General features: G+C 30.9%; 1 protein-coding gene across 1 annotated transcript in view; it reads right to left on the bottom strand.

Annotated features, from left to right (window-relative positions):
- Positions 1-205: 205 nt before the first annotated feature.
- Positions 206-18,684, bottom strand: part of CD2AP (CD2 associated protein) — a 110,850-nt gene continuing 92,371 nt past the window's right edge. The window contains exons 13-17 of the mRNA XM_023527690.1: positions 14,192-14,304; positions 13,392-13,493; positions 11,738-11,919; positions 7,525-7,588; positions 206-3,193 (exon numbers count right to left, since the gene is read on the bottom strand). Of these exons, the coding sequence (XP_023383458.1) occupies positions 3,152-3,193; positions 7,525-7,588; positions 11,738-11,919; positions 13,392-13,493; positions 14,192-14,304 (503 nt within the window). The 3' untranslated portion in view covers positions 206-3,151. The remainder of the gene's footprint in view (positions 3,194-7,524; positions 7,589-11,737; positions 11,920-13,391; positions 13,494-14,191; positions 14,305-18,684) is intronic.

Raw genomic sequence — 18,684 nt, 5'->3', positions numbered from 1 at the left:
AAATCATTTCAAATTCTCCTGCTACTCCTGAGGTGAAGAAACAGACTCACAAAGATTCAGTAAATGCCACAAAGGTTTAGATGCTTTCCTTTAACTGTTTATATTCTTTTATTTAGAAAATTCAAAGTAATAGGAAATAATTTTCATTATATTCTGCAAGAAGCATATGCTAAAGTTAATGAAGAATAACCAGTAAAGACCGACACAACTGGCAATACTATTCTTTATTATTAATTTTTCTTTTTGAAAGAGAAGCATGCTTTTATACAGCACCTGTAAACAAGTGAGTGGCTTTTGAGTTTGAGTTTCCCCATATATATATAAAATCCCCATACCTCCTACTCTGGAATGTTAGAATACTACAACACCAACTGCATTACATAATAATTACTGAAGGCAAGTCAAGTGAAAACAAGGGTAAAATTTTATGGCTAAAATATTCATAGCAGCAACTTTTAAAAGATGATTTTATTAAATCAAGTCATTGCACTTGGTCATTTTATTGCTATAGCAAAACAAGGCCATTAACTTTTTAACACTTCTCATTTCTGATTTTAACTGATTGTCTCATTTTGTTCATATGTTTCAAGTTTAAATGCAAGCATAAAATGTTTACCAATAAATCTTGAGAGCACTTGGGTTTTTTTTTCTATGATCACAGTAGGAAGTATATAATAAAAGAGAACCATCTGTTACACCAGGCTCATTCTATCTTCAGACTTAAATTATGTAGGTTTCAGACTTAAATTTTGTAAAGAAGCTTAGTTGTCACACATGCACGCAACACACAGTGCTTCTAATATTGAAATACAATAAGAAAAATTAGTAATATTGTATGTTTCAAGGAATAGCAAACCTCAACAATACACTCATTAATAATTTGGCAATGACAGATTCCGTGCTATTTACCACATCTGTCATTTATACTCACTCACAGAAAAAAATAATGATTTACCCACAAGAAAAGGCTATTATTATTACATAACATTTTGTGACATAAACTTTAGGAACAAGAATTAATAAAATTCCCATATAAGAACAAATACTGGTAAATTGTTAGATAAAAAATAATCAGTTTTCCCTTTGAGTCTGAGTTTGTTTGGTTTTCTTTTATATTTGGTCAAAGGCAGAAAAATAGAAATAGTATTTTAATTACTTTTCTATTCTGACTGAAGAAGTATATAAGCAAATACTTTAAACGTATTTCCATACTCATGACTGTTTTGATTATATATACCAATGAGAAAATGACCAACAAAAAATTTTAAGAACAGTCTGAAATCTACTGGAAACTTCCCCCATCCCATCATTAGGGTGAAGAGGGATCACTTAACAGATTTCTCCAAACAGAAAGTTTGAGAATGATTTCTAGGATATATTGTTTTTATTTCTACCTAAGGACTTTCATTAAAAGAAAGTAAGACCTAACTTATTTAACAAGGAAATCATTCATTTGACAAGTCATTTAGAAACATTAGATAGGACTAAACAATTTTGTTCAGTAGTGACCTCATTTGAAGAGCCTAAGGACTTTAAAGAGTTAAAATGTACATATTCAAGACAATCAAGTTTCTCCAAAAGTACTAATGTGAGTTGTGAATTTAACATTAAGTAATTATGAACTGGAATTTCTATCATTTTCTATTTCAGTTCTTTCATTTGAAACAACCTGACAAAATGTCATTCACGTAAGGTTTCAGTATTATAAGATCAAAACTTAAAGGAAAAATATTGATTTGGTGGTTTAAAGTAACATAAAATGTTACTTTGGGATGACAGATGTTACTCAAAATCTGAAAGTCACTTGCTATAATAAATCTTAAAATGTATTTTTTTGCAAATGAAAAAAGTCAAATTCCTACCTTTAATATAAAACCCCATATTTTGAGACTATAGATATAACATTTTTAAATTTTCAACTTTTCATAAGTGACTCCGAAGGGACTGCTAATCCATCCATTTTATGAAAATGCATTTTGAATATGGTCAACTATATTTGGCTTTAAATAAATGACAATGTTACATTTTATGATATACTAACACTCTTTATAAAGTTGGTTCCTAAATGACAGCCCAAAGTAACTCCACCACTTAGTTTGGTCTATTAGGTAAATTACACTTGTAACCTGAGTATTTACACAATAACTTGTCAAAGTATGAAACTTCACACTGAACTTCTGAACGTTTTGTTTTGTTTTCCTAATATTACTACTATTAAAAGTTAGAGGGAGGGGCATAAAGAATTAAGTCACGAGATGATGAAATGAATAATGTTTAAGCCTGAAAATAAGCAGAAAAGTACAGCAATGAAGCTGGTGTTTGCATATTATATGTGCTGTAGTTTCTAGGCACAATGCATTAAGGGTTAAATTGACATTTTTAGTTCTTTAGATCTAATGAATTTAAAATACAGCTCATTTTCCCAAATATATTTAACAATCCAATACATCTTAAAACTAAATTCCTTTCACGAATCCTATAGTGCAAGCAATATAAAATATTCTAAAAGCTGAAGAAATTATTTTGATTATTTCATTAGTTATTACTATACGCATGGGTGAATAATCTGGTACATAGCCAGGAAACTCTTATTTCATCACCCAAAGTATAAACAGCACTGCAAACGAACAGGCACAACAGTGTAATCCTGGGTAAAGAGTAAAAGTGGAAAATATATATATATACATATACACACACACAGTTTATATCCCTTATGTATTTTGTATGGGAAAAGTAGTGACTATAGTTACTATAAAGCTAATTTCTCCCTCTTTAGTACACTTTACAGATTATTTGTAAAGATATCACCATATTTATAGTATAGATCTCTTTAAAAATAATAGTACAAGTTTCAATAAAAAAACTATTGTGAACTTTCCTTTTTATACAGATTCAGTAGTATTTCCAAGCAAACTAAAAAAAAGTTTGCAATCCCAGCACATAAGAAATAAGGCCTCTTATTTTTCATATTGGCAAAACAATATATATATAAAACTAACCCTCCCCTTACTTTTCTATAGATCTTTTATAGTTCACATATTCATATTTATCACAACATCAGCATTCGTTATTTTTAAGTAACAAGTCAGTTGAAATTCATAGTGTTGCTTCTGAATCCCTGTAAGATTAAAAGCACTGGGTCCGTGCCACTTCAAGAAGACAAGACTGCTTTTTTCAGCTTCTCTATTTCTACCTAAAATACAAAACGTAAATTGAGCAACAGGTAAAATATCTTTATTTTAGTAAAGTTTCTTTATTTTATAGTATGCTATTAAGATCTGATCACACTTTTAAGCCTCCAGGTGTTGATTTCCATTAAAAAATCCAATTTCCAATGGTGTGTACATAAAATTTCCAAGGTCGTAATACAGAAAAAGTTCGACAAAAGAAAATGCCACAGTGCAAATTCTTAAATGACAGGTGACAACAAAAAAAGAACTACAGTTGTTGCAGCCAGAACAATGTTAAGTAATGTGAGCATTTGAAAAAACTGTAAGAAAAGGAGCCCTACGAAGAACAAAAGAACCCTTGACACCAAATTAAGAAAGTTATATATACCTGTAATTAAACAAAGGGGACAGTACAGAACAGTAAAATATATAAAATAAATAAAATAAATTAATTAAAGGACCAGTTTAGTTCTATATTGTTCACTTACAACCTATAGGTTATTGGTAAATCATTTAACTTCATTTGGTCTCAATTTCTTGACCTGTAAATAGTATGTTCTAGATTAAGTTATCTTTAAAGCCCAAAAATATATTTAAGATTCAGTCACTGTGTTGGAAATATTTCTACCTTTAAGCAGACTGTATTCTTCACTTAACAGAAATTCGCAATTTAAGAAATTTTTTAAAAAATGGAAAATTCATTAAATTTTCACAATAACTAGTTATTTAATTTTGACATATTACAAATAACTAAACTGAGATTCAAAAAAATTAAATACTCATGTCAACAGTTCCACAGTAGCAAGTGACACAAAACTTGTACTGCTAAGGTCTAAGGCTCTAAAGCCCAGTTTTTATATTCTCTTCACAATTATATAATATTTTGATCATCTATAACCTTTCACTGCATGTGGAAATATTTAGGCCTTACCTTCTAAGGATATCATCATCTATGCACCCAACAATACATACAAATAATACATGCTATGACTAACCTCTAACAAATAGTTAATTATTAAATGATGAGCATTTTGCCACAGTTAAAAAGTAGAATTCAATATGCTCACACTTTCCTAAGGGATTCTAACCATTTAAGAATGATTTGTTAACTCCAGGATCTTTCTTGATATTCTTCTTCAACTAATATTATTACTGGCAAAACATTTCAACAGCATTGGATTGGGACAAGTCATAATGTTCAGACTGAATTGAGTCAAAATCTCTCAATCTTCAACCTAATGTACTATCAGTGTCTCTATTCCAAAGATACACTGATCAACTGTACCAACTTTAATGAGTAAGGAAAGAAAAAGACATTGGTCGAAGAGGAAGTAGGGAGTGGAAATAATTCTATATGCAGTCAGTAATACAACAGACCGCTATTTGTCATAAATTTAGATATCAGGCAAATACTTATATAGTTTCTCATCTAGCTCTTTTATGTTCATTGTTCATCTTTAGCCCTTTTTATTACTCCTCAGTTTAATACTATATAATGTTAACTTCATAGCAGTTCAAAGTACTGGTTTTAATCTTTGGGGAAATATAATGTTTCCTTTGAATGTATGATCTTAAAGCTTGAATGCCTGAATAAGTGTGCTTTTACAAATACAAGAGTCAAAACCTTCCCCATTAAGTAAAAAAAATGTATAAATACAAGCCAGTGAGAGGCTAAGTAACAGCTGATATTGCTGGAAAAATTGAATCAAATAAAATTCAAGAAAGAAATAATTCATTTGACTTTTCTCATAATTTTTGTGACAAATTAACACAAATTAATTCCTTTTTTACTTTCTTACCTTATTTTCATATATGAATATAAATGTGAATACATAAAATAGAAAGAATGAAAGTCCAGAAATATTCTTTTTTAATTTCTCAATTTCTACTATGCTATACACTGGGAATTTAAGACTGCTTTGACATGTATCCTCTAACGTTTATGAATTTGACAAAAATTTATGAGCTATTTAATATGTATATACAGCACTGGCCTAGAAGCTATGCGCAAAGATGAAAGAGACACAGATCCCACTTCCAACAGTCTTACAGTGTAGAAGATGGGCAAAATAAGTACATAATGTAACAGTGATAAGATAGAAAATTAGTACTTATTCATTCTTACATAACTAAAGGATATGAACTTGGAAGAAGGCAAATTATTTTTAGTTAGAAGACTGGTACCAGCTTAAGGTGACTGAGCTGGGCCTTAAGAGAGTCTGTAGAACTTGGGCATGAGAAGATGAGACAAAGGAATATCCAGGAAAATACAATAAGAGTAAAACTTCAGATGATTAACTGTAAGGGACAGTTGGGGATTGAACAAGTGAGGAAAGAAAGATAAACTAGGATCAAGACATAAAAGATTTCATATGCCAACTTGAGAAGTTTAAACTTTATTCGGCAAGTAATACAAAGTTCTTGAAAGTACTAAGCAAGGAAATATTAATTTGAGATAAGAATGAAAGAAACTCAGCAAGCTAAACAGAAGATAAACAGCATGAGATAAGGAAAGAAACAATAGGAATAAAGAGATAAAAGTTAGGATGTAAAGCTAATAGACCTGATAGTGAATGGAATTAGAAGAGAACAGAAGTATCATGTCTGCATGACTAGAAGGCAAACGAAACCATCAACAGCAACAGAAAATCAGAGGATAAGGAAAGGAAGATGACAAGTTTAATATGAACATGCTAAGTTTAAGTTTATAGGGGAATATCCAGGGAAACTAATAGCTAGAAGATGGGAAAAGAAGAATTAGATTTAAATGAAAGATGAACTAGAGCTAAACACAATATCCATGGGCCTAGATAAGCAAAGCGTGAATGCAAAGAAAGGAGAGCCTAGGATAGTACTAAAGGAAAACCTCATTTATGTTGTAAGAAAGGAAGACATAGAGAAGTTAAAGACAGAAGAGTAAAAATCACAAAAAAACAAGGCAAATCTTTGAAAGAGCAGCAATGATAAAAACATGAAACACTGTAGAAATTGCAGAGATACTGAAATTGTCATGAGTAAACCAAAAATGCAAGGAGTTAAGGACTGAATTAAAGGTGAAAAATTAGAGACTGTAAATGTAGGCTTTTTGTTTTGCAACAAATGAATCCAAATGAAAAGAGAAAACTACAGTAGATCTACAAGAATGTAAGACGGACCTGAAAGGGGGCTTTTCTCTGTTTTATGAATAAGGAAAAAAAAGTAAGCATTGTCATGGAAAGAAGGGAAAGAGCCAATAAAGGGGATACAGCTGTCATATAAAAGTAAAAACAGAGTTTTGATCATTAACCAAATACATTCATATACATTATTACCTCAACAACTAAAACCAAGGGAGGTTAAGAGACTCTCTCAAACTCAAACAGTATAACTTAATCCCTAAGAGCAAAGGTTCTGAAGTCTGGCTGCTTCTGTTAAAAAGTTCAGTTCCACTGGTGACTTAATCATTCTAAAACCCTAGTTTCTTCACCCTTTAAATAAAACGATAATCCCTACAAGCTATTATGTGTCCAATGAGATAACGTACAGAAAGTGTTAGGTATACTTGACATATGGTTTAAAACTGAAAGTCAGAGTGTCAGAAGAGGAGCTTAAGTTTTTAACGGCAAGTCTCATGTTCTCTCTGTTTCACAGTGCTAACAAAAAACATAGGTAAGTAATGAGACAAGGTAAAAATAGGGAGGAGTATAAAATATTTAAATACGGAATGGAAAGAGTCTCTGAAAAAGGCAGGACATACTTTCTTGGACACAAGCAGAAAAGACTACTAATGAAGATCAAAGTTAGTACAGATGGCAAAAAAATTAAGGAAGATAAAGAAAAGAAGTGAAATGGTTGGTCATCGGCAGAGTGAACACGATGATGTTATAGTTACAAAGTAAACTCTCAATAAGAAACCAAAGTTAGCAAATCTATAGTCATCCCATTACCACCACCCCACCACCACCACCACCACCACCAAGAAGCTTTGCCCCAGGCAAAAAAAAAAAAAAAAAAAAAAAAAAGAAAAAGAAAAAAGTTAAACTGAATAAAAAAGAACTATAAAGCTCAGGAAAGAAGCAGTGTTGAGTGCAAAATATCTATAACTAAATACTCTTAAGAGGCAAGAACCACATTTGTCTCATTAATGTGTCTCATGTACTGCCAATGAGATTTAGTGCTCCAAAAACATTTGCTGAATGAATGAATGGAATGTGACAGGGAGTCAACAAGAGATTAATTAAACAGCTACCAAGCAACAGGGAGTGTCCAACTAAAGTAGGATAGCATAATTTGCAGTGGAATCAATCACCCAGTTGGGTTGGAAAAAACACATCTAGTTTATGCTGACTACAATCTCGATGCTGGGAGAAATTACCTCTAGATTACTTCTCATTGCCTTCTCTTCTTCCAAATCTTTTCGTAGTTTTTCCAGTTCTTTCCTTAAAAACAAACAAAGTATTTATTGCCATTAAGTCTTTCAATTAAACAACACATTTGATTAATGTTAACAGGATTCTCTGTTGCTTGACATCCCAGAACACTGGGAAAACTTTTTTAAGGAAAGAGCCATACTGATTGAGAAAAAATTCAACATCTCTAGTTTTCCAAAATGACAGTTAAAAACTCAGCAAAACCATGACAAACCTGAGATTTTCAAAAAAAAATTTTTAAGGTAATACAGAACAGTTAATGATAGAGAAATAATATCTGGTCTTTAGAAGCAATTTCTCATATTCAGTTATTATTCATTTCCCAGGCTAGACATCTTAAGAGCCTAAACAATTTGGTAAAATGAATATGAAAACATACCATAAGGCACATTATATTTTATGTAACAAGATAACCTGGACTTTACATTTCTCTATTTTTCAAACTTAAAAGTTGTATTAAAATTCCCAAACCAAACAAAATAAAAAACTTCAACAATACCTCTTCCTTAACTCATGTTTTCATTTTTCTGTGTTCTCTTCTCTTTATAGTCTTTCCCCAACCCCACAGCTATAAGTACATATTCTTTTTGTACTGTATCTTTTCCCAAAGTATTCTCAAACATTTCTGGGCTGCTAAAATTTTCATATTTCTGACAACTGTTATTTGGTATTCAAATAGCCAAGCTTTCGGGAGAATAGGAAATGGGAGAAATAGGAACTTCATTAACATCATGAATACATCAGCATATCGAATTTCTAAATCAAAAAGTGTGGACATATTCACCCTCTTGACATATACTAGGAAAATTCTCTTCAAGAATACTGTAGAAATAATAGCTTTGAGAAACTCGTGAAAACTGTCATGGAAAATATGTGAAAGAAGGAAGTTTTAAATTATATAGTTTCAAAACTAATTTCTTCTGAGGCTTTCATAATTAGAAAACTATTTCTATTGGAAGTAAATTTTCTACTGTTTTCTACTAATTATAATTTTAAAAATAATTTTTAACTCAAATTTTTCATCTAGGGCTTATTTTGATATGTGATATAAAATGTACTTCTAAGCTAATTAACTTCCCATTTCCTTTTCTCCAATTATTCTGTTACTCTGAGTTTACTGTATTATATTTATAACTAAATTAGGATTTATTCCTAGAATATTTACCCTGCTCTATTTATCTATGCTTAGTGTTACATTACTCTTATTATTTGCTTTTTGATCTAATTTAGTACCACGCTTACATTTTCATTGCTTTTCAAAAACATATTTATAAATATAAAATTTTTATGCAACATTCTGGTTTTTTTACAAGAATAGGATCAAACAACTCAACAATAAAAAAAAAAAAATCCAATTAAAAAATGAGCAGAGGACTTGAACAGATAATTCTCCCAAAAAAGACATACAAATGGCCAACAGATATATAAAAAGATGCTCCACGTCACTAGCTATTAGCGAAATGCAGATCAAAACCACAATGAGATACCACCTCATACCTGTTAGAATGGCTAACAACAGGACAAGAAATAACAAGTGTTGGAGAGGCTATGGAGGAAAAGGAACCTTCATATGCTGCTGGTGGGAACGTAAACTGGTACAGTCACTATGGAAAACAGTATGGAAGTTCCTCAAAAAACTAAGAATAGAATTACCATATGACCTAGCAATCCCTCTCCTGGGTATTTACCCAAAAAACCTGAAAACATTTATCTGCGAAGATATATCCACCCCAATGTTCATCGCAGCATTATTCATGGTAGCTAAGACATGGAAACAACCGAAGTGTCCTTTGATAGATGATTGGATAAAGAAAAAATGGTGCATATATATAATGGAATACTACTCAGCCATAAGAAAAGATGAAATACTGCCATTTGTGACAACATGGATGGGTCTTGAGATTATCATGCTAAGCGAAATAAGTCACAAAGGAAAAGTTGATAACTATATGATTTCACTCATATGTGGGATAAAGAACTGAAAGTAACAAACAAACATGACAAACAGAAGCTCATGGACTTGGACATTGGATTAGTGGTTACCAAAGGAAGAGGGGAGGGTGAAGGTAGGTAGGGATACAGGAGGTCAAATATTTGGTGATAAAAAGAAATTTAACTATGAGTGGTGAACACACGATGCAATATACATATAATGTATTTTTGAATTGTACATTTGAAACCTATTTGATTTTATTAACCAATGTCGCCCCAGGAATTTTAATAAAAAACTATACATCTTGTCCTGTAACTTTTCTCCTGAAGAAATAGATTACTGATCTATTTCTTTGTCAATCTTTCCATGTCATCTCCTTCAATTGTTTAATGATTTGTTCTATGCATTTTCAATTTTAATACTGAATTCATAAAGACTATTTATATATTTGTAACCTATAAAATATAATAATAAAGCAAAAAACTAAGAACTCCAAGTCAGTGTAGGAAATAAAATATCACCAGTACCTCTGATACCCAAAACGACCCTCCCTCCTCGGTCCTTTTCCCCGACCCCATCACAGGAAAAGTTTTATAGTATTTATTGTTCCTTTTCTTCTTTCTAACTCTACCACACAGACAAATATACCATTAAACAATACAGTTTGGTTTTGTATGCTTTTTAATTTTATGTAAATAAAATAATACTATATGCATGTCTGACTCGTATTTCCCACCCCCAATGTTTTTTAGGTTAATTCATATTGACAAATGTAGCCACAATTTATTTTTATTGCTGTATACTGTACAGTATTTCCCTATATCAATATATCAATATCTATATCTATATATATCCATTCTCCTGTGATGCTCTTCTTCAGATTAAAAAACCTATTATCCATTCATTTTCCCAGAGAAGTCAAGACTTCTAAATTATGTTTTTAAATGGATATAAATCATAAATATTTTATTCATTTTACAGCTAATTTAAGAGCACCTACAGGCAACTTGTATATGTAATTATTGAAAATAGCACACTTGGTATCAAAAATGTCAAATGTTAAAATCACCAGAGTTCTTGGATACATGGGTAGTGCTCAGTAAATATTTACTAGATGTATGAACTTACAATTTACAATGTGTATATTGCAGAATCTGTAAAAATAAAAAAAAACTTGCTGGACTCAGAAACAGATTAATAAGGATTCAAGAAAGCACTATCGTGGATCAAATTACAAACACTCTCTATATATGATATATATATGCATCATATATTGTTTTATTAGCAGTCGCTGAAGATAAATTTTTTGTTTCTATATAAGAGATGTTTATAAAAGTGTTCTGCAAACTATAAATACATGTTATTAATCTCAATATTGTTTTTAATAAAGAATCCAGTGTCTACCGAGTTTGAGGGAAAAAGTGGTACAAGCTCAGAGTTAACATGGTCTTTGGTAGTGATTTCTATACTTTCATATATTTCATATTCCATGAAATGCTTTTAGAGGCTACAAGAGAAGGTGAAAAAAGGGAAGAGCACCTAAAACGTCACCCTCAGTTCTGTTAAAATAACTGATCTTTGTTTCACCTACTGAGCTTTTGCAAAATTGTTTAAAATGTTAACAAATTTTAAAACTCAAATAATGATTAAAGATCTCCGAACCAAAAGAAGATATGGTTAAAAGAGGATACAGAGGATATAGTAGGGGATCTTTTAAATATATTCTGGCTCTAAAACATCCTTAACTTTCTTTCACTTAGGGTATGTCTCACTATGTACCATTATTAAAACCTTTTAGAGTTAAGAGAAGGGTCTTAGAGATCATCTATCCCAACCCATTTGTCTTATAAATATCCATCTCAACCTCAGCAGAAACAGCAAAGTCTTCTGAGAAATAAATTAGATATACAGATACACTCCCAGATCCAAAATACAATATGGTTTTTCTAATATTTTAAGACTAATCAACCCGAGTTTGGCCAGAAGATTTCTAGCCTTTAATTATACGTATATATGTAACTTTTCTATAACTGGACTACTATGACAAGGTTTCTAATTCAAGTTTTTTGCCAACAGGACAGAAGCACTATTAATGAAAATTTCTCTGAAAACAAATTTGTTCATACCAGTAACTTGGCAGATTACATGTTTACTTCATATGATTTGGAAGAATTTTTTACACATGTTACATAGTATACTCAAAGAAGAAAACAAAGATGACTTACCCATGTTCCTTTTTCAGTGCTTCTACTATGCACAGTAATTCAATCATCTCAGCTCTAAGTTCGTCCAGGGAATTTTTTTTCCCCTCATCTGCTTCTACTTTAGCTTTGATTTCTAACGGAGTTAAAAAGGCAGCTGTATTTGGTTTAGAAGCACTTGAAGGTGTTGAAGGGTACACAGATGGCTGAAAACATAATAGAAAAATTTATTTGTATTCATATTTAATATATTTAAGTTCAAAAGATTTTTCTAGCAAGGAGATAAATAATTAAAGACTTCAAGATAAATGGTAAATTTGGAAATACTTAAAGCAGTTTGATGTTCACAACCAGAAAAACCAACCAATAACCAAAGAATAAAGTTGCAATTACCAGAAGGTTTTGTGAGAAATGTCAAAGGTTTCATTTAAAAAAAAAAAAAAAAGAAAAAAAAAATCCATTATATTTACTTTATGGTTTGCCTAGTGGAATATTTAGAAAAATACACAGTGCCTTCCTATTCTGAGTAGTCTGATGAAATCTCGAGTCATCCCGCTCTGACCTGCCCAGAATGTAAATCATCCTATTATCCAGTGTATCCATACTGCGTATGCTACCAGACTGTTATTTAGCAGCCATCTTGGTTATCAGATCAACTGTCATGGCATCATAGTACTTGTGTTCAAGTAACCTTTATTTTACTTAATAATGGCCCCAAAGCAAAAGAGCAGTGATGCTGACAATTCATATATGCCAAAGAGAAGCCATGAAGTGCTTCCCCTAAGTAAAAAGGTATGTACATATAAGAAAAAAACCAAGCATATATAGAGTTTGGTACTATCCAGTTTCAGACATCCACTAGAGGTCTTGGAATGAATCCCTGCCAAGAAGGGGGTGAATACTGTAACAGCATTAACGTATTGTTTTGATCCTCCTTACTAAATAGTTATTGTTTAGAATATCCAAAGAGCTTCCCTTAAAGTAATTATGAAGAATTTAGTAAATGCATGGAAGAGGCATTAAAATGAATACATGGTCTGATACCCTTTTTTCTGTATCATAAAAAAACAGTAAGTAAAATTTCAATAAAGAATAAGATTAAGTGTATCTAATAAACTAGAATAGCAGCCAAAATGGAATAGCCAAATACCCTGAAATGAATTTGAGGAGGAATATGACATTCTTAAATATAAGACGAGTGCCAGCTGTGGTAATACCATCTTAAATTAAAATGGCAAAAATTAGAAAAGAGTTTTAACACCATAAAATAGATGGTGTTAAAATTTGACACCATAATAAGCACCAAATATATACTGCCATTCATTCCAGTATATATTCGGTGCTTATTATGGTGTCAAGCATCAAGCTAGGTAAGAAGTAAAGAAGTGATGGCTTCTGACTTAATGAGTGCCTGTTTAATAGGAAAATGAAACAGACCTACACCTTTAAAATTATGCAATATATAACATTTACATTACTCAATTAAAATAATGTAAGCTCTTCTAAAAAAAGATATACAGTAAATAGTGTGACTTACCTTTAATAACTCAATTTTTGAGCAGGAATTATTTCTTAGCAGAAAAAATAATTTTTAAATGACACTTTAAATTCCATTGTTTTGATGTTCACAAAGAATCTTACGAATTATACAAATCTTAGACCACAATGCACACCTCACCTTTGGAGAGTAGCATGAATCCTTTTTAAAGTCAGATGGCTTTACATTGGCACTATCTTCTTCTTTTGGTGACTTTAAGATTTTTTCTGGGCTTTGAGTTGGCTAAATGATTTTTTTAAATCAAGAAACAGAAAACACCAAAGGAGGAAATGTTAGTATCTGGATAATAAATAACTTTTATCATTGTTATTGGCAGCTACTGTTCCAGATACTCCATTATTAACAGGATGTTACATGATTCCAAGCTGGATAATATACTTGCTTATCTTGAGGGAAAAGCAGCTTGCCTCTTAGTAATAAAAATTTTCTCTACTTATGTAATTTAAAAGCACCGTAGTGCTTAAGAGCTAATATATTAACACTAATGTACTACCAGTATCCCAAGCAAATGTACAGAAAGCATAAAAAGTTATATATTTAAATACCAGGATGAGTACTTCAAAAAACACTACTTCAAGGGGAAAAAATGTTCTCATTCTTCCTAAAATGAGTATGTACCACTCAATTCTAATTATTATTGTTAGATAGATTATACAAGTACCCTGGTCCCCTTCTGACCCTGTGCTCTGTGGTTATGGTCTAAAGACAACTCTTTCTGATTCTGTAACCTTCCATTCCAAGCTCTGTTGAAATGAACATGATTCTTTCCCTACATCTCCTTAAATAAAATATTTGCCACTTGAGTGTAACAGCTATCTTCTTGATTTTTAAACTTTAGTGGAGCTATAAATCCTCTTTATTCTTATCTTCAGAAGGACTCTGGATTTGCTAAATTCCATTTCACAACAAGTGTAACTCACAGAATGTCCACCATTGAAGCGGCCAGGCAACCTTCTTCCAGGCATCTTCGGTCTATTTGCAGTGAGATGCAGTAAGTTTTCTGAGGAAGCTATGTCATCAAAATTTACAAGATCTAGAGAATAAAAATAAACATCTACTAAGAAATAACTTTACATGATTAAAAGGTAAAAAAGAATGTTTCTGGATTTTTAACAAACTATATTAAAAAGAGCACCACTAGGACTCACAAGTTGACGACCTGTGCTTTTCATATGCATTTGGAAAACAACACTCACCCTTAAAAACAAATATCTTCTTTATTTGATACATTTTATAGCATAAAACTTTATTAATATAGAGTTCATATTTCTAACAGACCTCAGCAAAAAGTTCTTGAAAAATATAAATCTGTACCATTAGCTGCAGTAGCATAAAAAAGCTGTCACTTTAAGTTCTTGCTTTAAAAAAATGATTTATTTCTTCAACTTATAATTAATTACAATATATCATAAAATTAACACATACGATTTGTTATACTCTTCAGGTAGTGTCCTAACATTCAAATTTTAAGGACTCAACTATTATCTGTGACCCTATTGCTCTGCCATTGCATTTCTCAATGTACAGTGAAAGTATAATGTGTCTTTATGTATGTACGTACAGTTTATTGTAGCTGAGACTCAAACTGCTTGTAGTTATAAATCTAAGGCAAATCAGTTACTAAGGGAAAATGCTACATGACTCATCCACTTGTTCTTCCATCAAAAACTAGTTGACCTTTAATTCAATAACAGGTTTAAAGACAAATCTAGGTAATTCGTATCTCTGAAATAACAGTATGTAATACCTTTCCTTTTTCTGGATGATACAGAAAAACCTTACTAAAGGAGCTGGTCTTTAATTCTGAAGACCAGATATCTATAAATGATACAAGAACCCTAAAGGTAACTCCAGACACTTCCACTATCAATATTATCTTCCTTCAGCCCAGATTCCAAACCAAGGGTATTAATCAGTCAACATATTTGATATGGCAGCAGGTATCTTTGGCCTAGTTTTCTAGGTATAGAATCATTCCTCATTTTACTGTTGTCTAGATGTGTATAATGCTTTCTGTCAAATATTTAGATGTCCCACACTTCACTGATGTGCTCTTAAAAGAATCTAAAGATTCTTATCATTATTGACCTCAAAGCTTACTCATCAATTTTCACATCCAAAGTAATTCATTTAGATAATTTTTTTTAAGGGATGGAGGACACAAAGGATAAGGCAGAAGAAGAGGTATCACTGTTTGGCAATATATATTTTATAACAGCTTTAAATATTTGTTGACCTCTTAATTCTTCTCCATCTTCGCATTCTGGGATTATTTTGTGTGTTCTGCCTTAGATCTAGTAAATAGGTTAATACATCACAACAGGCGATCTAATGTGCACGGTTTAATTACTGTCCTGAGTTATTCAATAATTATCTATAAGTAATTATAAAATATAACCAACCATAATAAGAAACACAGCAACTTTAATGGAAAATGCATTATTATATGGTTTAATAAAAGAAAAATATACCAAATGTTCTTTTTAAATATCTCACTATAAAAATGCAATTCAGTACAACACTTAAAAATCTCATCCATATTTAAATAAAAATTCAATGTCTTTTGTGATACTCACTATAATGATATTATCAAGGAAATTATTTAAATGTCTCATTTTATTTGTAAATTTCATAAAACAATCGTTATTTTAAAAGATGTTAAAATATACTGCAGTTTGAAGGGTTAAAAATTGCTTTTTCACGCTGATAAATGTGTATTGACAACCTACAAAAACCGCAAAATCCTTGAAAAGTACACTATAATCATTTTGGCCTGTGGAGATTATTTTCAAATGCATATTTAAGCAACTTGCTGAAAGAAAAAGAAATAAACAGAAAAACAAAGAAGGGATGAAGATAAACGAAACTAAAAGGGTAAATAAAAGGTACATTTACAAAAATTATACATCATGCTCATGTAAAAAGGCCTTTCATATGTCCAGTTTTGGGCTACGACACGAAGACAAATAATTTTACTATTCTAAAACTCTCTCGGGTCCTCCATTTAAGCCATTAGATTAGTAACAGTGCACATTTTTGACTTATGACATATTTAAACACTTTTAAATTTAAATTTACCTAAGAGTGGTAACAATGGATTTATACTGTACACATGGCAAAAAAGGTATGACAATCATTTAATTCTTGCCATCATATTGTCACTCTGCCAGTCATTTATTTACACTTCTAAATAATGCCTAAGAAGACATGGTATTTTTAAAAATCAAAATGAAATATCAAATTTGGGGAGATAATAAACTGACTCTCATGTTTCTCAATTACACAGAAAAACATTTATCAAAAGAATATCTTTAATCGGAAAAACTTTGCCAACATGAATTTCATATTATTTTAAAATGGAAAACCAAAGGGTTAGAACAGACAGACAAACATGTACACTTTTAGTAAAATTACAAAGAAAAAAATCAATGTGCACCACCTATTTAATACTGAATATATTATTTTCATTTCTTTTATAAATTGTCATCTTACCAAAATGGAGAAAGGTAGAATAATTTCCTGACACGTAAGAAGGGAAACATGGCAAACAGGCTAGGAAACAAAATCTGGAAAGAAAAGTCAAGGATAGGAATGTGTAGAAAAAAGACTAAACCAAAAAAATTATTTTACAAAGCAGGAAAAAGAAACAGTTGTAGAATGAATAGAACCATTTCAATGTTTAGCATATACCTATTGTAGATTATCTAAACTTACATAAGCTGTATATGAGAATTTAGATATTTTTTTGCTTTCGAAAGGAAAAATTATGATGAGTATTTATTTCAATATACATTAAACTAGAAAGAAGCCTTTTTTATTACTCACTGAACACCAAGACAGCATCCAAAAGGATGTATTAGTACTAAAATTAGAGGTCAGAGTAACAAATCAATATATTAACAACTCATTAATATAGTTAAAACTAAAATTAAACCACTTTATTGTCAAGTTTTAGTCTTTAGCACATGACAGTAATTACAAGGAAAGAGGCAATTTTAATTCTATGGTTTAATAAAAGAAAAATATACCAAATATTCTTTTTAAATATCTCACTATAAAAATACAACTCAGTACAACACTTAAAATAGAATATACATAAGTGAAAATTCAGTGTCTTACATGATACTCGCTATAATGACATTATCAAGGAAATCATTAGAAAACAAAAAATTTATTCTCTGTTCTTATTCTCCAGTAAATTCTACGTTTTGGGGTGTGGTGTTTTGTTTTTGTATCCTAGTTTACATACAGGCACATTTTTTATAGTGTCTATCGCTCAAGAGGTAGACATCTTACTAGAAAAATCCCACCATAAATTCTTTCTGAAAGAAATAAATGAATTAAATACTGGGAAAGTAATTCAAATAAAAATCAACCAACTATCAAATAGAACTAAAAAAAAATGTTTCTCTAATAACAATAAGAGCTTTTGGATCAAATAATATATGTATCTCTAAAATTTCCTTTAACCCAAGAAGAATTTATCACAGAAAAACAATCAAAACAATCAAAAATACTGCATCGGCTGTACTTTCTCAATATAATAGTATGTTGCCACTAAATTTTCTATCTTGTATTTTAAAACTAATTGTAAATCAATTTTTCTTCCTGCAAAACTATTTTAGAAAAATTCAGACCATGTAAACTTTCTATTAACCAGTAGTACCAGGAGGCTTATTCTAACCAATTTTTGATGAAGTGTTTGAAAAAGAAATTAAAACATGATTCTAATAGCTCTGCAACTTGTCGTGCTTATATCGTACATGAGGAAATATATGGAGAAACTTTTAAAAAGAAGAAAACCAAACTGATCTCAGAATGTTTTCCATATATGTTCAGAAGTCAGAGTTTGTATTTATATAGCTTAACATCCAGGAAAATGATGTTTGAGAGTAGAATCAGGAATTTACATCCTTGATAGTTAGGAGCAGAAACAGGATGAGACGGATTAACAATGGAGGAAGAGGAGCAAAGGAGAAATAACATTTTATAATAACTTCATGTCGGGTATTCTAATAGGTATCATAGATATACTAGGCACTCATTGTTAAGACAATAGATTAAGAAAAGAAACATGCCAATGATCAGTTAATAATTTACAACCCACATTTTTAACAGCAAGGTCAGTATACTTTCTACTACATCGTTTCACCTCAAATTATGTGACGTAATAATGAAACTAAGGAGATATTTATATTTTAAACTTTTTAAAACTTACGTTAAAGGGCTAGTTTCACATGCTGTTTAAAAATTTAAATCTCAAACTGAGCCAAAAGCATAAATTAAAATATGCCTCAACTTAATGTCAAATTTGAGGCTGTATCTGATGCAGAACAATTTCTGTAAGGTGTCAACATCTCAAAGAGGTAAAGCACCTCCATGCTACAAGTACTAAGAACATGATATCCTAATA

Source organism: Pteropus vampyrus, unplaced genomic scaffold, assembly GCF_000151845.1.
Source record: "Pteropus vampyrus isolate Shadow unplaced genomic scaffold, Pvam_2.0 Scaffold18, whole genome shotgun sequence".
Taxonomy (NCBI): domain Eukaryota; kingdom Metazoa; phylum Chordata; class Mammalia; order Chiroptera; family Pteropodidae; genus Pteropus; species Pteropus vampyrus.
The sequence above is the reverse complement of the archived record's forward strand: the minus strand, read 5'-3'. Positions and strand labels throughout refer to the sequence as shown.